Raw genomic sequence first — 24,660 nt, 5'->3', positions numbered from 1 at the left:
TAGTAGTCCCCTACGCTGATAGAACCTTTCTCTAAAGTTTGTAACCTCTGCAGCAAGTCTTTATGGTAATGGTTAATGTGTCGCGAAATTTTGACATATTTGATGCTTTTTTACGTCGAGTTTTACTTGTTTTTCAAGCAAGTTTGGGTCGTTTGATGTGTTTTTGTTATGTTACAGGTATTTATCGTGTTTATGGTGAAAGTCATGAAAATAGCTTAAACAGATGTTCAAGAAAGAGAAGTGACTGAAGCTGGGACTTTACGGAGGAAAAAGACGGACCGTATAATATTTATGGGCCATCAATTCCACCGTAGATCAGTGACAAAGAGATGCTATGTTGAGAGAAATTCATGGCAGAAAGTACGAACCGTATATTACTTACGGTCCATAAATCTCACCGTAGATCAACTACATGAAGTCTCACATTGAAGGAAGTCTGATGGATTCGGAAAAGACTGAAATAAAATTCCAAGTCAGTGATGAGGAAGTCACTTTTCAGGCAAGTAACGAGATGAAGTTACTAAGTGCTTATGAGAGCATTTCGGTGATTGATTCTTTTGATGTTGTTGATGAAGCTGTGGAATTCAAGATGGAAGAGGAAAGTTTGGGAGAAGCTCTTGCTGCGATTCTTGTAAATTTTGATGCTGAAGATATGGAGGGTTATGTGGAGACGGTTAATTCTCTTGTTGGGTTGGGCTCATATTCTTACCACCCAAAGAAGCTTACTCTTGAGCAAAGCCTTCTATCGTTGAGCCACCGAAGTTTGAGCTGCCAGCTCCTATCACATTTGAAGTATGAGTTCCTTGGTCACAATAATACCTTACCAGTGATTTTTTTAGCATTGCTGACTGAGGAGCAGATCGAGAGGCTGGTGGAGATATTGCACGAGTATAGGCGTGCTATTGATTGGACCATAGCAGACATTCGGGGGATTCCTTTTGGGATCTGCGAGCATAAAATCCAGTTAAAGGAGGACAAAAAGCCGAGTGCGGAACATCAAAGGAGACTGAATGAAAACATGCAAGAAGTCATAAAGAAAGAAATCATCAAGTGGTTGGATACTGGAGTGGTTTACCCAATTGTTGACAGTAAATGGGTAGGCCCAGTTTAATATGTTCCGGAAAAGGGCGGCATCACAGTGGTGCCAAATGCAAAGAATGAGTTGATTCCGACGAGGACTGTGACAGGTTGGAGAGTTTGCATGGACTATCGCAAGCTTAACGACCGCTCCTTGCGGATCGACACCACTTTTATGCCTTTTATTGATCAGATGCTTGATCGGCTAGCAGGGCGGTCTTACTATTGTTTCCTAGATGGATATTCGGGCTACAATCAGACTAACATCTCCCTTGAGGATCAGGAAAAGATGACATTTACTTGTCCTTATGGGACATTCGCTTTCAGCAGGATGCCCTTCGGTCTTTGTAACGCACCGGCCACCTTTGAGCGGTGTATGATGTCGATATTTTCTGATATGGTGGAAGAATTTCTTGAGGTCTTTATGGATAACTTATCGATTGTCGGTGATTCTTTTGATGACTGTCTTGACTATCTGGGTCGAGTGCTTAAACGCTGTGAGGAGACTAATCTGGTGCTGAATTGGGAGAAGTGCCACTAATCTGGTGCTGAATTGGGAGAAGTGCCACTTCATGGTGATGGAAGGGATCATCCTCGGGCATAAAATCTTTGAAAAAGGGATTGAGGTTGATCAGGAAAAGATCGATGTGATTTCAAAGCCTCCTCCACCTATCTCAGTTAAGGGTGTTTGGAGCTTCTTGGGACACGCTAGTTTCTATAGGCGTTTCATGAAGAATTTCTCAAAAATTGCTAACTCAATGTGTAAGCTTCTTGTTCGAATTTGACGGGAAGTGTCGTAAGTCATTCGATGAATTGAAGGAGCATTTGACCATAGCTCCTATTATTGTTTCTCCTGACTGGTCTTTGCCGTTCGAGTTGATGTGTGATGCGAGCAGTTTTGCTATCGGTGTTGTGCTTGGCCAGAGACATAATAAAATCATTCACCCTATCCATTATGCTAGCAGAACATTGAATGCGGCTCAGATGAATTACACGGTGATTGAGCAAGAGCTGCTTGCTATAGTCTTTGCTTTTGAAAAATTTTGAGCTTATCTATTGGGGTAAAAAATTATGGTGTACACAGATATGCTGCATTGAGATACCTAATGGCAAAAAAGGAAGCTAAGCCGCGACTGATCCGATGGGTGTTGTTGTTGCAAGAGTTTGATTTCGAGGTGAAAAATCGCAAGAGAACTGAGAATCAGGTTGCTGACCATCTCCGTGCTTGAAAAAGCTGGGAGACCTTCAGCTGAGCTAGATATTGATGACGCATTTCCAGATGAGTGGGTGTTGGCAGTGTCAATAGAGGTGGCACCCTGGTATGCAGACATTGCCAACTATTTAGTAACATGTATAATTCCAGAGGAGATCAAGTCCTACCAAAAGAAGAAGTTCTTGCGGGATTCTCGTCAATCTCTTTTTGGGATGAGCTCTACTTTTTTAGAACATGCACTGATAACATCATTCGGTGTTGTGTTCCTGAGATTAAAGTGATGGAGATTCTAAAGCATGCCATGACTCTCCAGTTGGGGGTCATCATATTGGTAACCGAAATGCTGCTAAAGTTCTTGTACTACTGGCCTACTCTCTTTCATGGTGCAAATCTGTTGGTGTGGTCTTGTGATCAGTGTCAGAGACAAGGCAGTATAGGTAGAAGGCAAGAGATACCTATGAACTTTGTAATGAAAGTGGAGGTGTTCGATATCTGGGGTATTGATTTTATGGGGCCCTTTGTGAGCTCTTGTGGAATGAAATATATCTTGGTGGCTATGGATTATGTGTCGAAATGTGTAGAAGTGGTGGCTTTACCTAATAATGAAGCCAAGAGTGTCATAGGGTTCCTAAAGAATAACATATTTACTCGATTTGATACCCTGAAGGCTATAATCAGTGATGGTGGTTCTCACTTCTGCAATAGAGCCTTCGCGAGATTGATGGAGAAGTATGGCGTCAAACATAGGGTGGCAACACCTTATCATTCTCAAACAAGTGGGCAAGTTGAAGTCTCTAATCGGGAGATCAAGAGTATTTTAGCTAAAACAGTGAATGCAAATAGAGGCGGTCGGGGCTAAGCTCGATGATGCTCATGGGCTTGCGGTCGCTTTCAAGACTCCGATATGGACTTCGCCTTTCAAGCTAGTGTTTGGCAAAGCTTGTCACCTGCCAGTTGAACTTGAACATAAGGCCATGTGGGCCTTGAAGAAATTAAACATGAATTGGAAAGAAAGGACCAAACTCAGGTTGTTTCAACTCAATGAGATGGATGAATTTCGGTACCAGGACTATGAGAGTGCAGCATTGTATAAAGAGAGGATGAAGCAGTATCATGATAAGAAAATCCTGAAGCGGGAATACTACAAGGGTGTTCTTGTCCTGCCGTTTAATTCTAGGTTGAAGCTGCTACCGGGCAAGCTAAAATCAAGGTGGTCCAGTCCTTTTGAGGTGGTAAGTGTTTCACCCCATAGGGCGATTGAATTGAAGCACGGAGATGGAACTCGGACATTTAAGGTGAACGGGCAGAGGGTGAAGCACTACCATGGTTGCATTGATGGGGATAGAATTGTTGATCGGTACCGGTTGAAGCATCTGGGAACGAATGTTGACTCGGAGAATCCTGACCAGGAGTAAATTGGTGACACCGTCGTGCCGCGACGTTAAATCAAGCGCTTCTTGGGAGGCAACCCATATTTAATTTTTGTTGTTTTTGAATTTTTGTAACTTAGTGTGTGTGTATAGGGTAACGTTTGTTTTGATGCAGGATGAGAAGTGCAGAAAAGCTGAAGTGGAGAAACTAGAGTCAATCTACGCTAGAATCTATGGCCCGTAAAAGTTTTACGGACCGTAGATGGAAGCGTAGATTGAGGTAGCAAAAAGATGGATTCACTGTTTATGATTTACGCCAGAATCTACGGCCGTAAAATTTTTACGGACCGTAGATGGAAGCGTAAATTATGGGCAAGGTAAAAGATCTCTCAGTTCTTGATTTACGCCAACACTTACGGACCGTAGAAATTTTATGGCCTTAAATGGAAGCGTAAACCAAGGATAGTTAGATGATTTCACTGTTGCAAGATTTACGTCATAATTTACGGCCCATAAAAAATATACGGACCGTAAACGGAAGCATAGATCGAGAATTCCCATCTATTGCGACGTTATTTAAAATAACCCCAAGTAAGTGCCGTAGAACTGGCCGTAAAAATTTTACGAGCATAAATCAATCGGCGTAAAACAACACCAGGTAATTGTTTAACATAACGCGGCTAGGGTAAAAATAAAACCCAAACCGTCACTTTTCTATTCCCATTCCAACTAAAATTCAAAACTCCCTCTCCTCTTCCACCTCAAACGCCCCACTTAAACACATCCTTTAAATCTCTCCACTTTTCACTCCCCGCAATTCCACCGTTACATATTCTTTCTCCCACATATAATCACCACTACTCACCCTCACAATCACTACACCACAACATCAACGTTTGGGAGAAGTAAAAGAAGCAAAATTTTTGGAATTGTACTTTTCATTATTTCATCTGATCACCAACGTTTCTTCAAGGTTTGTTGATTCTTTCATGCCATAGTTGTGATCTTGTAATGCATAATGGCGAGATGGACGAACACATCGTCCTTTGATGACCTTGCTTGCAAATTTTTGTGTTTTCATCTTATGGGGGATAGATTCATGAATTGGGGAGCGGATTTGGTTGAGTTGTGCATAAACATTGGACTCATAGGGAACGATTATTCGAAACCCCCATTGAGTCGGTGGGCATTTCGATTGTCAATGTCAAAGTTAATATCACAATTCGTTATGCCCACCAATTGTTCGATAAAATGCTTAAATGAAGAAAAGTATGAATCGGGGTGAAGTCTGAGTAACCCCGGCATGATACGAGCATAATAACGGGCTTTGATGAAGGTTAATTCATTGTTCAATGCTAGGCACTGAAGGGAAGTCACTTGGGAATTATGCTTGAACTATTATATAGAGGCGAATGGATTTACGGACCATAAATTATTTATAGACCGTAAATCTGTGTCGTAAGATGCTCTACTATATAGCGAAGCTGACTGTTCCTATTTTACGACACAACTTACGGACCGTAACTTGCATCGTAAAATAGTTTCCCTAGTTCCCAAGTTACTATGACCAATTTACGGTAGTTTTTACGGACCGCAAAACCCTACCGTAAAATAGCCTGACTACACCAATACATCACAGTTTCTAGTTTACGATTGCTTTTGCGTACCGTATTTCTTTTACAGTCCGTAAAATAAAAAAATAAAAAATAAATCTTGTTGTATGTGTACAATAATATCCTTGTTTTTATCTTCATTATTATATATACTAATATGTACTCTACAGGTATAGCTCCGAAGAATACTGTTATAAGGGGGCATGCCCAGGCCACAGGACAGGGCAGGGGACGAGGTCAGTGTTACATCCCGTATTTTTGTACATTGGGATATTTTAAGCTAATTGCGGCAAGTTAAGGACAAGACTATTTTGGGATCCGAGGTAGAGACTTTTAACCTCCGATTTTGTTTTAATGCACAAGTGCTTATAAATTTTATTTGGTATAGAAATGTTAATGGAGATTAGGGATTAATTAATCATGACTAGATTATTAAGTGGGATTAAAGTTTAATTATTCATTAATTAAGCCATAAGTGGTACATGTGGGCCCACCCCATGGCTTGGCCAAATTTGATTGGCTCAAGCCATGAGTGGGACATGTGTCCACCTCTTAGGCACCATATAAGTAGCAAATTGATGACAAGGAAAGTCATTTATCATCTTCACAACTTGAGAGATTAAGAGATAGAAGGAGAGAAGCTCGGCCATGGCTGGCCGAGTTTGAAGCTTGAATGTTTTGATCAAAAAATAATTTTCTTCAAGCATTTCAATCCTTTGGAAGGTGTATAACAACGTGGGATTGATCCTAGGTATCAAGAACAAGTATTAATTCAAGGCACAAATTCTAGCCAAGTTGAGAAGTCAAGTATTAAAGGTAAGGTTTAACTTTCTTTTGCATGTATTAAGGGTGGTTGTGAACGTGTTGTAGTTGTAGAAATGAATGAAATTCATGGAACTATGTGTGTTGGTGTTGAAGCCGTGTAGGGGCTATTTGTGTAAGAGATGGTGAATTGATTTTACTTGGTATTTTAGTTGTTGTTGTTATGGATTTTATGATGAGAATGAAAGGATTTAATGGTTCAAGTTGGAGTTATAATTGTTTGTGGGCTATTGTAGAATTTTATATGATGTTAATATAGTTTCTTGCATTTATGTGGATGTTGTTAACGTGTGGTTGTTGGTATAGTTCATGAATTTGAAAGAAAAGAATGTGTTGTTGTTATTCTTGTTGAACTTGGAAGATTATATGTTGTATTGTGTGTTGGTTGGGCTGTTTTGAGTCGTTGTACGGGCTGCCTTTAAAGTGTTCTCGAATCTTGTTTGAATAGTCTTAGATTGATACTTAAACGTATAATCATTGATGTTGGCTTGGTTGTATGTGGTTGGTTTGAATGTAAAGGAAACGTCGTCAAATTATTTAGAAAGGAGTTATTGACGTTAGAATACTTTTTGAATTCCCCCGTAGCTTAACCGTAGTTCTTGACGTCTTAATATAGGTTGAGGTACTATTGAGCAGCGTATACGTGTTGTGTTGCGAGTAAACGCTAAAGGTATATAAAGCCTATCCCTTCTTTCTTTTGGCATGTCCTAGATGTAAGTATGAAATGATATGAGCTTTGGGGTAACTCTATTCATAAGTTCCGAGCATGATTTATGATTCTTATTCACTTCTTGATATTAGAATTCTTAATGTAGTCGAGCTATTGCCCTCGAGTCTTTTATATGATTGGATAGTAAATGATGCATAAGGAGTTCCTATTCTTAAAGGATTCTATAATGAATAACGTCCTTGACTTTCATAAGCTGTCTCGTATTGGTTTGATACATGACTATGACCCCTGACACTTTCCTTACTATAGTTCGTAATGACATTTAGAGAGAACTTAATATGGCTATCATCCTGATACTCGAGCGTTGATTAGTTTACTTATCTATTGAGTCTCAAATGATGATTTATATGCATATAGTTTACTCACTACTCGCTCGTGCATCGTTATTGCATCTTTCATCGAGCCCGGGCCGGTATGTCATCGTGCACACCTCCACTGCATGGTTCACCGAGTCCCCCACTAGAGGGCCGGTACGGTATATATATGTTATAGTGTTATCTTTGTGTTATGGTGTTATGCTGTGTTATGGTTCTACGTTGTGTTATGGTGTTATGGTGTTATGCTGTGTTATGGTGCTATCTTTGTGATACGGAGTTATGTCGTGATACGGAGTTATGCGTAATTCAGGTATCTTGTGTTATGGCGCCAAAGACGGGGTGGCGACCGTGTTCACCGAGTCTATAATGGGCCGGATATGATATATGATATTGACGTACATGATTTGTGTTTCAAAAGCAAACATTTTGGTATCCTGGTTATTGTACTCGTTTTACGTACTTCTTATTTCGGTTATAATCCTTGTTCTTGTATGTCATGCTTTATATACTCGGTACACGTCTCGTCGACCCCGCTTTCTTCGGGGGGCTGCGTTTAAATGCCGCGGTACGTACACTCATTTTGGTGACCCGCCGACTTAGGATATCTATTCAACTATCTTGGAGTGCTCCGCATTCGGAGCCTAGCTTTTCGGTACGAGGTCCTTTTGTTGTATATATGTGTCTATCCGGGGGTACGGTGGGGCCCGTCCCGTCATACGATCCGTTGTTACTCAGGTACGTAGACGTATGTGTGGGTTCGTACATAGTTGTTGTTTAGTTGTGTATATATGACTTATGTTTTGGGACGTTCCCATTCGTAGTGGCGGCCTTGTCGGCTTGCGTATGTATATATGTTTTGGGATCGTATGTAGTGGTAGCCTTGTCGGCTTGCGTATATAGTTGGGGCGTTCCCACGTGTTATGATAAGCCTCGCCAGCGCTTATGTACGATGTTATACGACGTTGAGAGTTGTAACTCCTCGGAGACAATTCTGTCGTGATATATATATATATATGTGTGTGTGTGTGTGTGTGACAGTTTTGAGACGACGTCTTGCCTTTTTATATAAGTTCCTTATCATGCTAGTTATGGGCTGATTATAGCTAACAGGTGTGTATACGAGTGTCCAGCTCGGGCACTAGTCGCGGCCTACGGGGTTGGATCGTAACAGTCAGACACAAATTAGAACAAGGCTCCGTGATTAGTCCGTCACGACCCAACCGGAGGGCCATGACGGGCAATCCGGAGCTAACCTACCCAGCACCTCTCGATATACTTCTCATAATCATATCTAGGTGGGCCACACGCTTAACTCATAATAACCACAAACTGAAGAGACACAAGTTCATTAAATATATGCACGTCTATATAAACATCATCAACTATGCCATATGTACAAGCCGACAAGGCTGCCAAAAATGAAATATGAATCGATAAGGTTATGAAGCTTCTAACTATATACATCTGTCTACGAGCCTCTACATGGAGTACATGACATCATAAAGACAGGACAGGATCCCGCCATGCCCATATATACACAAAAGAATAGTACCGGCTGAACTATAGCTCCAGAACAAATGGAGTGCTCCTATACAAACGCTGATGAAGAAACCTAAGGTCTGGTCCATCTCCCTGTCTACTTATAGGCATGACGCAGTGTCCATAAACAAAAATGACGTCAGTACGAATAATGTACTGAGTATGTAAGGCATGAATAACAACATAATAAAAGTATGAAAGAAGCATGAGATAGGAGAAATAACCTGTACATCTGATGGTCTCTTATAAGGAGGATATCATGCATGCTTAGCCTTTTAAAAAAACATTTTCATACATATATAATATAAGTGTTAGTCCTGCGGAACGTGCAGCCCAATCTAAATATCATATCATCCCGCGTCCGGGGCATCCTGCGTCCGAGGTAACATCATAACATACCCACTGCAGTGGTGTGCACAATAGGTGCCATACCCGGCCAACTATAGCGCAGCTCGATGTGAGAAAATAGCTACATATATATAAAGCATGCATGAGAGCCCAAATGAAAGCTATAACTCTTATCGGAGTGACGTAAGGTCAGTAAACCTCCGATGTGTCGTTATGGAATCATCATCATCACTATATCTCACCTTGAAGGAACGACCATCACAAGATAAGATTCAACAACAATGAATAAAGCCAATAATCATGAAACAAGCTCCATAATATCATGAGAATATCAAGAACTATAAGCTTAGTATCTCTAGAAATGGAATCATCATCATCATCATCATCATGGAGAACATTTATCAACAATATCATAAGAATCTTGAGAATCATGAGCTTCTAGCATTTCTAGGAATAAGGATATTATGAATATCATGTGTAAGTTCACAACAAAGGAATCGTGGCTTAAGAAAGAAAGGATTAGCCTTAACATATCTTTACGTCTCCTTAAATACTTAATGTTCTCCTCCCAAGCTCGCAAATAGACATTCAAGAGGATTCATACTAAGGTTAAGTCTTGAAAACTTTCACAAGTTCAAACTAGTGTAACTAACGAGCTAGCGAAATTTAGGCAGCACTTCCCCTATTTTATCGACTTCCACTAAATTTCAAGACAACTCCCAAACAACAAAAATAACATCAACAATACCATACTCAAGGAGTTATATTCAATTTAATCTCAAATTAATCCAAAATCTCCTTCCAAATTCATCTCATAGTCATCATCTTCAATTCAATACTTTGTGACTTCTCCACTTTGATTCTTTTCCTTTCCAAGAGTTACTAAACCTTTAAAAAAACTCAATAATATGAATAAGATGGATAACATACCTTATAATAGAATAACTTCACCTCACTCAATTTCTCCCAAGATCAAGTTCATCACAACATTGAAGAGAAGCAAGAACAATCATCTTCCATGGATTATCGTGAGGTTTTGATGTTTGATCTTCTCTCTTAATGGTATGGAAGGTTGTGGAATGTTGTATAACCTTCAAGAACTCTCTTATAATGTGGGGAGATAAGTGTGGGAGGTGTATATGAAAAATGGGATCTTTTGGGACTTAAAAAGAGTTGAAAACCGCCCCACCGCACCGTGTTGCAGGGAGTATGCGGCACCATATACTCAATATGCAGCCGCATACTCCCTCCACAACATGGGGGTGGTGTTCGGCAGTAGGCTGAGCCAAAATGTCAAGTTTGCGGCCAGTATGCTGCACAACATACTAAGTATGCGGCCGCATATTGCCCCAAATTTTCGATTTCGCGAGAATGCGTTCTTTTCGATTCGTTTGACCTCCAATCCTTATGGTTCCTTCTTGGAACTTGTATAAAACTTCATTAACCATCTAAGGAGAGCTACATCTTCCTCTCAAGGTGATGTTAAGCAATGTATAACTCAAATGACACGAAATATTCCCAAAACATAACTCAAATTTCCAATCCTCAATGAACTTACTTCTGTCGGTTCATTTAACTCCGAAGCCTTAAGGTACTCACTTAAAATTATTAAATACCCTTCTTAACCTTGTAAGGGATTTATATCCACTTTAGTCTTGCGTTAGTTTACTTATAATGCAAACAACGTGAAACTTCCAAAGTGTAACACAGTCTCCTAACCCTTCGAATGAAGAGGATCAAGCCCCTATAGCACGACTCACGAGGCAGCATAGAACAGCCCAAACCCCTAGTGTGAAGAGGGGTCCTCATGTGGAACACCGGCTCCAACAGTGATGGAGAGTAATCATCTAGCTCTCCAGAACTGCCTACTTAGGAGGAGGCGAGTAACATGCCGAAAGAGTCTGATAATGAGGAAGCGGCAAGACAAAATGAGAACAGAATGAAGGAGAGGTCCAAGAATGTTGTTCTGTTCTCGGTGCAAGGGTCAAAGGATATATACGAGAAAGGGCTGGAGCCCAAGGAAGGAGGACATGGGTTCCGCCAGAGCATCTATGAGGAGAGGCAGATCAGTTTCGATGGGGTGGACCATTTCCCCAACTTTCAGGCTGTCATTAATCACCATGGATGGGGTTTTCTAAGCCACCCACCTGGCATATATATACAGGCTATTGTGCGAGAGTTTTATGCTAATTATGCAGCAGAGTTAAACAACCGGCATAGGCCAGTCCAACAAGCTAGGACAGTCATACGACTTCCAAAAGTAACTGTTAAGGGATTGAGAATTGATTTCTCCAGCAAAGCTATCAACCAGTTTTACTTCGGGGACGACTATGAGCCGCCAGCAAACACTGATGAGTTGGACTACAGAATGGGGGGAAGCAGACCAGATTAATTGAATGATGCCATGGGTAGCTTTAGTGATTGCACGAGATAACCCTAGGTGGCGTACCAATTCTAGTGTGTCGATTAAAAAGAAAGATCTCTCAGTTGAAGCCAAGTTCTGGTGGAGCGCCTTGATAAACAAAATCTTCCCTACTCAGGCAGATAATCAGCTTACTATTGACCGAGCAATCCTAGTAGCTTCCATCATGCCTCGGTATACAGTGGATATATGGAAGTTGATAGCAGATGAGATTCGTACACGGGTGACCCAGCCTGGGCTTTCTTTAGTTCCCGTGCTTGATTACGGGTCTTTGTTTGAAGGCAGGGGTTCAAAATTTCTCCTACTGGACCACATACTTGAGGCGAAAAACCTTTATAGCTTAACCAAGAGCAAGGATAAAGATGTTAAGGCTGCGTTGTTAGCAGCCCGAGATGGTGTGGTAGCACAAGCACATGTGCAGTATGAATCCGACCAAAATGAGGAGGAGGGAACTACACTTGAGGAGACCCATAAGGTCTTGAAACTACCACCATGGTAGCACCAGCTCCCACAGATGCCCCGCGTCACCGGGGTCCCGCCGTTTCGGCGGCCACGAGACCGGCTGCGGGCTGCTGCACGACCCTCCGCTTGCTCACAGGTCGCCCCGCATCTTGAACTCACGGGGATGTCATTATTCCATTTAACAGGTCACCACTCCTATGTCAAGCCGGGCAGAGCTGATAGACATATTGCTGGCTTGTTGGAGGAGTTAAAAGGGGTAATAGCGTGGGCAGTTCGGAAGGAGATTGAGGCGCTACAACAGTCCCTCACCCACTCACACCATTAGATTCACTCCAGAATTAATGTTATTGAGAAGAGAGTCCTCGAGTTGGAGAAGGTGTCGTCGGTGACTAAAATGAAAATGGTAAGGAAGGATATTGCGCAACTGAAGGACGAGGTCCTTGCGCTACAGGTGAAGAGGGGGAGTGTTTATAGACCCTCCTCAACCAGCAATGCCGATAGATTTAACGTCTTTGGTGCTACTGGTGCGACTGTCAAGAGAGGAGCCCTCAGTCCAAGATAGAGGCAAGAGGCCGAGATATGGGGATGATAGTGAGGGGTTGGATCCAAGTGAATTAGAGGAATGCCAACAGAAGAGAGCCACACGACAGTCCCTTGTCGACTACCAATTCCCGGGGACATCGACCAGCATAGCTCCCCCTGTCGAGCAGACGGTGCCTAACATTATAGTACGAGGAAGCGACCCTCGCGAGAGGACTCACTCCCCACGAGTCGGTCGAACGCCTTCGCCGACCGTGATCCCGAGCGCCGCGTCGGTGCGATGCGGTGGGTGCACATCGGGATGTGCTATCACCCTTAATCCGGTAGGGTGTGATGGGCACCGACCTTACCTAGGTCGAGCGAACCGGCCGACTCTCGTGATACTCAAATCATCGGGCCCTTAAATCATAACATAAATACATGAAAGGTTTTCGAAAATCAACCATGCTTTTCATACTTTTTTCAAATCAAATGAAATCTATAATCGTATAAAATCGCCAAATAATAAAGTAACAATACATCGGCTTATGGAGCTTACAAACTAACATACTATACACATGACTCGTACGCAAAGTCTCTAATATGGAACATGATACCATAACATAATCTCTGACGCGATCCCGTGGAACATCTTACTAATATCCTCGGCTAAATGCAGGTGTACTGCGTGGCATGAAACGCGACCCCAGAAGAAAAGGGGTCGGTACGGAATATGTCGAGTATGTAAAGCATGAAATACGATGGCGGGATCATGCGAAGTAAAGAGTACGGAAAATCATAAGACTTGCCTTTGAAAACATATACCGTGCATGTCAATGTCATAAAATCCTCGTAAAACATACGGCGTGTCCGACCTACAGCGAGGGACTCGGTGAGTAAAAATCATGAAATACATATATATAAAGTATACATATAACGTGCCCGACCCTCTGAAGGGGACGCGGTAAATGCGGACACATGCGCGTGTCCGGCCTCTAACGAGGGACTCGGTAAAAGGAATCATCATATGCCGTCACAGCCGCCTCCCCCGTATCATCATATCGTATAACGTGCCCGGCCCTCCAGTGAGGGACGCGGAAATAACGTGCCCGGCCTACAGTGAGGACGCGGTGAATAATGCGGTGGAATTGCACGAATACATGCCACAGCCGGGACGCGATGAAGGACATATTGAGGGCAGCACGGCGGAGTAATGACAAACCATATGCACATAAATCATTTTCAGAGACTCAATGAAGTAATCTAAACGAATCTCATTTGAAAATCGGGACAATAGTTATACCAAATATCTTTCGGACGTTACTCGGAAACATATCAAACATCATAAACATATTAAAGAACCGTAGGGATCATAGTCACATATCAAGCCAATCAGGCCCGTCTCTCGGTAAGTTACGGACATTACTCGGCTTGGGACTTCCACAATCATATCGAAGCGATCAAGGCCCTTACGTGAAAGTTACGATCGTTCGTAGTTACGGGATCATTCAAAAACAAAATTCTTTTGAAAACAAAACTTTTATGCAACTTTTGAAATTTAGTCATACAAAAACATAAAAACCATAATTTGACTACATTAAGAATGCGAATATCAAGAAACAAATAAGAATCATAGATACGCTCGGATCGTGAGAATAGAGTTACCTCGAGGCTCGTGTCATAACTTACTTTCAACTAAGACATGCCAAAAGAAAGAAAGGTTGAGCTTTACATACCTCGTTCGCTTCCTACGCTAGTCGAAGCTTCGGTCTCGGGCTTCGACAATCTCTGACAACGTCATTGGGCATCAACCATTAGTCATAAATGCTTAAGAATCCAATTCCAACTAGTGCTTTATCTCTGAGAAATTCGGGGGCGGCATTTCCCTGTATAAATTCAACACCCCGAGAATCCAACTCGAAGCCCAAAATCATCATCGACAACACCAACAATCATATTTACGATATCAATAATCAATTCATAACGCATTATGACACTAATAACTCTTCTCCACATATTTCGACAACATTTCAATTGTATTCAATTCGACTACATACAATCAAGCCAACATCAATATTCGCAAACTCAAAGACTAACCCAAGATCATTCGAGCGAAATTCAAGAACGCTTCGGACAATCCACAAAATATTCAAGACAACCCAACCCATATCTTACTTCACCCGAAACTTCCAAATGCCATAAGAACAACCGCGATACATTTCTCTCTTCCAAATTCATAAACTATATCGACAATTCCATACGTTAGCAACATCATTTTTCATCAATACAAGAAACTATATTAGAATCACTTTAGGTTCTAAATCAGCCCACAAACAATTTCAACTTCAATTTGGATCATTAAACCTTCATTTTCATCACATAATCCATAACAACAACAACTAAACATGCCAAATAAAATTAGTTCATCACCCTACACCACACTACACATGCACGGCCAAACATCCACATACAAGTTTTCATGAATTCCATTCATTTTCACACTCCACAACATCCACAAACCATGCATAACATATGAGAATGAAGATTGAACCTTACCTTCTTCACTCCACTTCTTCATTCGGCTAGGCTTGTATATGGCAAGAATAAACGTTTTGCTCGCTCCAACAACCACTCCACGTTAAAAAGGACCTTCCACTTAGTAGAAAGCTAGAAGAGAATAATTTTTTTCCTTCAATTTCCATGGGCCAAGTTCGGCCAGCCCCATGACTGATGGTCTTTCTTTTTTTTTCCTTCATGTTTCTTGAATTTTCTAGGATGAAGAATGATGACTAATTAATTGACTTAGTCGTCCTTTGGTCTATTTATACTTAGTTCCCACAAATATAAAATGAACACATGTGCCATTCCATGGCATGAAAATATTGGCCAACCATAGGTGGGACCCATGCCACCTCACGGCCACATGGCCACTTTTGGCCATTTCATGAAATATTTTGTTTCACTCTTAGCCCTTAATTTTTTTTATTCCAATTTTACCCTTAATACTCCATACCAATAAAAGATGAATATGCAACTTATGCATTCTTAGCAAAACCGAAAAAAAAAATATAACCTTGTCCTTAACTTTTCGCAATTTGCTCGGAATATCCCATTGTACAAAATACGGGATATAACATGCACCGTGCCTAGAGTGCCTCAGGTAGTCCTAACCCTTTATTTTTTTTATGCTCACATTGATGCACTGGGGGCAGTGCATAATGTTTTAGTTGGAGGTGGGAATACTTGATTCCATTGTAATGTATATATGTGTTAGGAACCCCCTCGGCTTTTCTTTGCCATGTGTTCTTTTTTCAAGGGGTTTATTTTATGTTGAACCTGGCATGTTTAGGTAGTGTTTAGGTATAATAGATTAGTTTTGACTTATATGGTAGTACCTTTGCAAATTATGGCATGTTTATGTTGTTTTTGTTAAAAATGGTGAACCCCTCAAAATTTTGATGCATGCCTAGGAGTAGCTGCGAATTGACGTGATTGGTTCTTCTTATGAAATGATGATTATGAGGGTATTGTGTAAGATAAATGATAGCTTGGGATGTTGTGTTAATTTAAAATCCTTATGTCATTGTGTAAGTGAGTTGTTAGTATGTGTTCATGTATTTGCATTTGCAATCTAGAACTTGCCCCGTTAGTCGTGCTTAATTACTAAGGATAGTTTGGTTGTTGAAATGATCCTAGGCTTTCTTTGTCTGAATATTGAAGCCAATTCTGCCTTAAAAATCCTACCCAGTCCATGAATGTTATCACTATTCTCCCTTTTTTAGCCTTTCGCCTTTTTCTTGACTAGCCGTAATTAGCCCGTACCCTTATTTGAAAATATCCCATTGTTTGCACCTGTTCCCTTCTTGACACTAGGAATTGATGAAATGAGGCTAAAAGCCTGAGTTGGGGGTGAAATGTGTATGAAAGCATAAGTTGGGGGTGCTGCAAGTTACTTAGTAGAGAAATCGGTGTGGTTGATTAAGTAGTTGTGTAAGTACATCTTAAAAAAAAAAAAAGGGATTGAAGAAAAAAAAAAAGATAGCAGTTTGAAATAAGTTAATAAAACCACACCGAAAGCAAAGGAATAAAGAGAGGGAGAAGAGAAGGCGAAATAAGGTAACAATAGTGTAGTGTTCAAGGAGGGCGAGTGACTAATATCCAAATATCTACCATTCCCGTCTCGAAACCTACATTACAACCCGATAAAAGTCCTAGAGTGATCTTAACCGAATAGTCCAAAGTATATAGCAATGAAAATAAGGGCAAGCCTATGGTATGTGTATTTGTGATACTTGAACTTCTTTGTGAGTGAGAGTGTTTCTCTTCTTCATTGCCTTAGTCCCTATCTCGTTGTATATATGTGTGAGGGACATTCTTTGGTCTGTGTGAGGGCATTAGGATTAAATTATAGGCAGTCCCTAGAAAAGCGACATTTGTGTGAACATTGATGCGTCTAATAATGTTATGTCATAGTTTAAAATGTCATCGTGAGTTGTAGCACCCTTGGTATGAGTCATGTTCCGATTTTTGAAAAATGAGGTGGTTACTGATGATAAACATGCATGCCTGTAGTTCGGAGTTAAAATCATTGTAGACATCTTTAATCTATCGTATATAAGTTAGTTGAGTCGTTTGTGTTGTGTGACTTACTTGAGGACAAGAAAAGACTTTACGTTGGGGGTCTTGGTGTGTCGCAAAATTGCGACACATTTGATGCTTTTTAACGGCGAGTTTTACTTGTTTTTCAAGCAAGTTTGGATCATTTGATGTGTTTTTGTTATGTTACAGGTATTTATCGTGTTTGTGGCGAAAGTCGTGAAAATAGCTTAAACAAATATTCAAGAAAGAGAAGTAACTGAAGCTGGGACTTTACAAAGCAAAAAGACGGACCGTATAATATTTACGGGTCGTCAATTCCACCATAGATCAGTGACAGAGAGCTGCTATGTTGAGAGGAAATTCACGGCAGAAAGTATGGACCGTATATTATTTACGGTCCGTAAATCCCACCGTAGATCAGCTACAGGAAGTCTCACATTGAAGGAAGAATTGACGGTCCAGTTTTACGGACCGTAAAACATTTACGGTCCATCAAAGTGGAGCATAGATCTAGGCATCATGATGAGATTTTACGGACAGGAGCTGAAGATTTTACAGACCGTATAGTATTTTATGGTCTGTATGATCCGATGGGGGCACTTTTGTCAACTTATTTTTCATGACTTGGACCATTATAAATACTTGATGTAAGGTTTTTGTAGATTAGACTTGACCGAATTTCAGTTTTGATTTTCTTAGCATTCAAATACTCATAGTTTTTGGAGCTTTTTGGGATTACAAACAATTGCAATTATTTTCTCTTCAATTTCAATCAATCATTCGTAAGCATTATGATCTCAATTGTCTATTTCTGTTCTTCTTTCTCTATGAGTAGCTAAATCAATTACTAAGGTTGTGAACCCTAGGATGAGTGTTTTGTGATTGGGAATTGGGATTGATATATGCATAATGGATTGTTAGGATTTATTTATTCTTCGTTCTTCATTCATAATTAATGGTTGCAAACATTGATTAAAGCCATAAACTTTATTTAACTTGGGAAAGTACTTAGGGTTAGGGCTGTTTATCGGGCGGATCGGATGGATTATTACATTTAACGGTTTAGCTTAACGGTTATCGGCTTTTAAAAGTACTAATCCGCTAGCCAACCTATAAAATATCGGTTGGTTCGGTATCGGATTACAATTATTGGACGGTTATTGGGCGGTGTATCGGCTAAATATAGAAAAAACGAAAAATCCTTCTCTGTACCATTTTCATAGTTGATACATTTATTTCTCAGAACACTAAAGGCTACAAAAGTAAACATGTCCAACACCATACAATGTACCTCATGTAAGCTGGTCCGGATACTTGCATATTTTATTATTTCCAAGAGAATTGATTAACCACATTAAATTTATTTTGGGGTTATACTTGGGAATTAATGGATTGCAGTTATCAGCAACTAAGTTTGGCACCTGCATTGGACAAGGATTATCAAGACTTAAGACAAAGGCACCTTATGTAAAAATGATTAAATTTTGCATGTATATAAGCAACTTGACTGTAAAATTCTCTGCCTATCTTTGGGCACAACAAAATCAAGATCATCCAAAAAATCATCAGGTTTCTTGCCATTGATTCTCAATATTGTTTCTGCGTCGTCACTGGATGAATCATTGACAAAGTTAATGGAAGAGTTCACTGTGATACTCTCCACAGACTCATCCTTCACAATGTTAGGAAACTTTGGTGATAATGATTGTTGAAATGAAGTACTCTCAATCAACTTTTTTTGCAGTAACTGCATAAATATTCATCTGATTCTGAAGGGTATTTGTGTTTGCTTCTGTTTGATGGAGACACTGCTGCACATCACGTAAACACATGTGAATTCAAATTGTGAGCAAACAATTTAAATTCTTGCAAATCAAACTTGAACATTTTAATATCTTACTAGAGTGCCGAACCCTTTGACCAATAATGTCATGAAAAATTTGAGATCTTAGGACACAATTCAAGCAAGCAAACTAAACAAGAATCTCAAATTAAATTGGAATCAGCAAAAAAATCGGAGAAACTGTACCAGTAATATTTTTCTGCTGTGTCAAACTCCCTAGTCCCTCTTGTTGAACTGAATAGGCCAAATAGAGATTCTGCAAAAGATGTTTCACTTTAGTCACCATATTACCAGAAGGAATTAAAAGTAATATGAACCCCAAATTTAAGCACAGGTGATCAACTGATCATTACGCAAGAAGACCTCAGTTTTGCCTGCTTATCCATCAAGCGAAGATAACAAAGAAGAAAGTTGAAGTAAAAGAGGACATAGACCTTAGTTATACAGAAAGACCTTCAAGATTTACAACATCTAAAAGAATTACTGATGATGGAAGAAATTAAATAAATCACCAAATCACCAGAATACTTCTGGAAAAATAAGTATGCTAGCACTGAATTGAGTAATCAGCTAAATCATGAAAAGCTACTATTAAAATCAGTTTCTGCCACTCGATCGTACTACCTTCGAGGAAGAGGCGAAGAAACCATATAGAAAAGGAGCTTAGACACACTCCTCTCCATGAAAGGTTCACCGCACACCTTTTTCATGTCCCTGAACATATGTCATTATCAGTTTTGGTGGCCACGACCTACTCCACAGCTAGCAATATTCTCCTTACAAGTCTAACAGTGGCTTTCCTCATGCTCCCTCATATTTCAGATTCTACGCACCTTTCCCTAGTCCCAACAAAATCACCATGGATTTGTCGTTCGTTGTCTTAAAAGTTCATCATCTGAAGTGCTACAAAGTCAGTGAAGTGTTCGAATTCAGTAGGACTAATTTGGGTTTCCCATTAGCACACTAAGTAAAGAGATATGTGCCAGTGGGAGTCCAATTTTGAGAGACAACATAACCTAGTTCAATTGTGTACAATAGACGGAAACCAACAAGTATCCTACAGTAAGAAAACAGAATAGTGATTGAGTAAAATTTAAGTGCATCAAACAAACAATAAGAAGAATAGTAAAAAAATTATGAAAGTCACCTTGTACTATACGTAAACTACGATAGGGTCTTTCCTAGCGCTGGCTAAATCTGAAGAGAAAATTATCATAATGAGTCATGTAATAAGTATAAACCATTTACAATAATAATATACAACAAATATAAATAAAAGTATTATTACCTTTTTCAAGATGCTCGAGATTATCAAGATCTTCCTCAACGCTAACAGGTTGTTTTAATTTTTCACTTCGAAGCCAATCTTGAAGACACACAAGAGCTTGCACTAATTTAGGAGTCAATGAACTCCTAAATGAATCAAGAAGACGTCCACCGGTACTAAACGCAGATTCAGATGCCGTACTTGAAACAGGTACAGCTAATACATCACGAGCCATCTCAGCAAGAATAGGAAATCTAGCTGAGTTTATTTTCCACCAATCTAGGATGTTAAATTCTTTAGTGTCATCCTCAGTTTCTTCACCAAAATATTTATCTAACTCCGTTCTAACATCCACACCTCCACTCGCTGTTTTATAGCTCTTTAGATCTTGCATGAGTGATTCTAAAAGTCATGTACTTTGGGTACTTACTTCACTGCCAGAAAGCCCGGAAGTAGACGTGTCCAGTGAAGAGCAAGGTGAAGATACATCAAGCACGCTGCCTGGATTTTACATACTCGCTAAATAATGAAGTCATGTACTTCTTTACTTCTGCTTGTATAGATGGCCCTTGCGTTCCAAACATCTTTACAAGTGCATAGCCAACTGATTCAAGCTTGTAATGAGGATCCAAAATACATGAAATGAAAATTATCTTGTTCATTTTTGTTGGATCTCCCCAATACTTATTAAATTTTTCTTTCATCTTCTTTGCCATATCACTTAAACTAGTGTCTTCGCTTGCCATTAATTTATTCAAATAAACAGCAACAACACAAATTTCAAGAAAATGAATATTTGACGTAACATGACGTGATCCAGATATTTTCAAAGTAAGAAGATAAAAGATCTCAATAAATCTCGTAATTCTTTTCACATGGATCCAATCACTACTCAAAAGTTCACCGGTAGTAATTCCAACTTCAACATAAGAATTTTCAAGATAATGTCTCAGGCCGATTTCACGAGAAGCATAATTTGAAAATGCATTCTCAAATTCAACAGCCCTACTCAACATCAGATAGGTGGAGTTCCACCTAGTTGGAACATCTAAACATAAAGATTTTTTGCAACTGAGTTGTTCATCGTCACAACTTTCTTGAAATCTTTTCAACCTCGCAGGAGACTGCCTAACATATCTAACTGCATGTCTAACACGTTCAATAGACAAAGAGCATTCTTTTAAACCATCCTGGATGACAAGATTCATGATATGAGCCATACACCTCACGTGAAGGTGATTACCGTTCATCAAATTAGTTCCCATTTTTGTTAATTGTTTAGACAATTCTTTTACTGTCACATCATTTGAGCTTGCATTATCAACTGTGACAGTAAAGATCTTATTTATCCCCCACTCACGTAAGCATCTACTAATACCATTTGCCATATCTTCCCCTTTATGGCTAATAATAGGACAAAAATTAAGTATTTCTTGCGCATATTCCAATCACTATCGATCCAATGGGCAGTGATACACATGTAATTAATTCTTTGTATAGAAGTTCATGTGTCAGTTGTAATATAGACTCTCTGTTTTGTTTCTATAAAATACCTCCTCAACTTTTGCTTTTCTTCATTAAACAAATTAAAACAGTCCCTAGTCACGGTACTACGGGAAGGGATCCGAAAATGAGGTTGCGCCATTTTCATAAATTCTCTAAAACCTTCTTTTTCGACAAAGCTAAAAGGAAGCTCATCCACTATTACCATACGGCATAAAGCCTTCCTGCACTCTTCTTGGTCAAATTTCCAAGAGACAACAGCTACATCACCTTGACTACTCCCCCGGAATAGATTTAAAGCCTATGGTTGATTGTTTTTTATCAACGAGAGGAGTAGGAAGCTTAGGACACGTCATCAAATGACCAAGAAGAGTAGACGTACCGTCTCTTGACTTAAAACAATACACCTTGTAGCAATGACTACATTTCGCTTTCGTACCTTCGGAAGTTTCAACTTCTGTAAAATGATCCCACGCGACAGCCTTTTTCTCCTTTTTTAGCACTAGTTGACTGAGTTATTTCAGCTTGACTTGCTGCATTTGAAGCCTCACTTTCACCTATCACCTTATCACCTTGTTTAGCCATGCTACGAGTTAAGACTTTGAGTCCCTATAATAAGAAAAACAATTCAACAAACAACCAAAATTAGAACAGATAAAATATGATCGGCACAGCAAATAGTAACGAAAAATACACATAGCACAGGAAAATAGAGAATTTGTTAATCGAAATACATCACAAACACATTATGCTAGTGGAAGCAAAACTAAAAACAGAAACAGAGCAAATAATGCAACACCTTAACAATTAACATCATAGGGCTGGAAATAGATTAACAGATAATCAAGCCAAATAAAACTCTTGCAAAAATAAATACATCACACAAGACCTTCCAGTTAATGTATTGAGCCAAATAAATCTATTTGTATGTTTGGAGTTTTAGGTTTTATTGAGCTTCAACTTTACTTTATTCTAGAAATTGTTCAATTATCTAAGATAGCTTGTTCCTGTATATTACTGCTTTAAATATGGTAATCCTACAAACAGAATGTGAATTATCAGAAGGAAAAAATCCATTACAATCATAAGCGGAAAAAAAAAAACTTAAAATTTACCTCGTAGAAGCAGAACAATTATTGAGTCTTGCAATAGCAGTAGCTGTCTTGCTGACTAATGACTTACTGTGAAGCCTTCAGGTAGATTAGGGTTATAAACTAATAATCAAAGTAATTAAGTGAAAAAGTTACTGACTTACTAAATGGGCTTGGCCTGCTGGGGCTTAGCTTTAGGTTTAGAAATTATAATTACCATACATATTTTACATGTTTAGGAGTAAAAATATAAAATATGATAAATCCTTAACGGGTTAACGGTTTACCCAATACGAAAATTAAGTAATCCATCCCTGCACCGATAAGCCATTAATTATAAAATTTTAATCCATTCCCCACCCGCTAATCCAATAACCCAATACCAATAAGCCAATAAGCCACTTTTGGGGTTGGGTTATCGGTAGCGGTCGATTTTGAACAGCCCTACTTAGGGTTGGGTAAGAATAAATAACAAGTACTCAAAGCTTTAAACTTTGTTTAATAAATTCACTTAGGAATAAGAAGAATTTACTTGGCATAATTAACCGTTCTTCATATCAACTTTCTTATATTTGGGAAAATCATAGAAAGAAATAATTTTTATTTATTGGAAAATAGTAAAGATTCACATAGAGGTTAAGTGCATTCATATAACGATCCATTAGAAGTATATCAAGATTAATACCCATGATCATACACTTTATCTGACGGGGCCACAACCTTGATTTCTTTTACCATATATTACAATCCAAAGCAATTAGTCATAAACAACCAACTTTCTACAAAATTATCGGAGTAAGACATTAGACCTAGGGATTCTCATTTATGGTTCTTCAGTCAACAAACTCTGATCACCACAAGATCAAGTTTTCCTTTTGTAGTAATTTGGAATAGACTAAACTATAAAAGAAAAGAAAAAATAGGACCAATAGGTAGCAAGCTCAAAAGAAAATCTGATATACATACTAGGAAACTTAAAATATGGATGAATAAATTTTACTTTCCTAGCAAGAATCAAGTAGTGTGAACACTCTTTTAGAATTCAGCTCCCAATAAAAGATACATCACACTTTTTGACTTTGGTACCAAGTTGCTAGTGTGAACAATTGAAGAATTCAATTTCCAATATATTTCCAACACACATTTTTTTAAAAGCTTTTGGATCTCTTGATAAACAAACATGAATACAAATTCAGGTCTCAAGGGGTTTCACAGATAACAACTACTCCCTCCGTTTCAATTTATATATAGGCTCGTTTGATTTGGAGTGCATTTTACATTTAAGAAAGAGGAAGACTTTTGAAATTTGTGGTTCAAAAATAAGCACTTGAAAATTTGTGTGGCACTTAAATCGTTATCAAAGTGAATTTGATTGAGTAGGAAAGAGGCCATTTATTTTGGTACGGACTAAAAAGGAAATAGGTTCAAACAAATTGAAACAGAGGGAGTATATCTGAAATCCAACAACTTCCATTCACAAAATAAAGAGATGAAGAACAAAGAGCTAAGAACAAGTGAAGGACACTCAAAGTTTATTGTTCACGTCACTGTTCATTGTGCATAGTTTGAGTTTCATTTTTTTTTTTTTTGTTCAACAAGTGAAGATCAAACCCTTATAACCCAACCTATGCTCTGAGATCAAATGATGCGGAAACCAATACAAGAACCATATACAATCCAAGATCAATTTTACCATAAGAAAAGAAACACAGAGTTGAATAGACGGGCTGATGTTATAGCAAGGAAAATGAAACACAAGAACAAACTAAAAGATGAAAGAGAAGCGTATACCTAAAGACTTAGAACCAACCAACAACTAATGCTATGTTAACTAAGACCACAAGTTAAGTACAAGTTAAGAACACAAGCTATCAAGAAAGGGATTGGATTACCACAAATGAAACTTCACGTTGCAGTAACCAATA

General features: G+C 39.2%; 1 protein-coding gene across 1 annotated transcript; it reads right to left on the bottom strand.

The window, feature by feature from the left end:
• Positions 1–20,629: 20,629 nt before the first annotated feature.
• LOC132035088 (zinc finger BED domain-containing protein RICESLEEPER 2-like) lies at positions 20,630–21,529 on the bottom strand. The gene has a single exon (XM_059425406.1). It carries the CDS (start codon positions 21,527–21,529, stop codon positions 20,630–20,632), a length of 900 nt encoding a protein of 299 aa, XP_059281389.1.
• Between the last annotated feature and the right edge of the window lie 3,131 nt (positions 21,530–24,660).

Source organism: Lycium ferocissimum, chromosome 10, assembly GCF_029784015.1.
Source record: "Lycium ferocissimum isolate CSIRO_LF1 chromosome 10, AGI_CSIRO_Lferr_CH_V1, whole genome shotgun sequence".
NCBI classification, from domain to species: domain Eukaryota; kingdom Viridiplantae; phylum Streptophyta; class Magnoliopsida; order Solanales; family Solanaceae; genus Lycium; species Lycium ferocissimum.
Note: the sequence above shows the minus strand (reverse complement) of the source record. Positions and strands in the feature narration are given on the sequence as shown.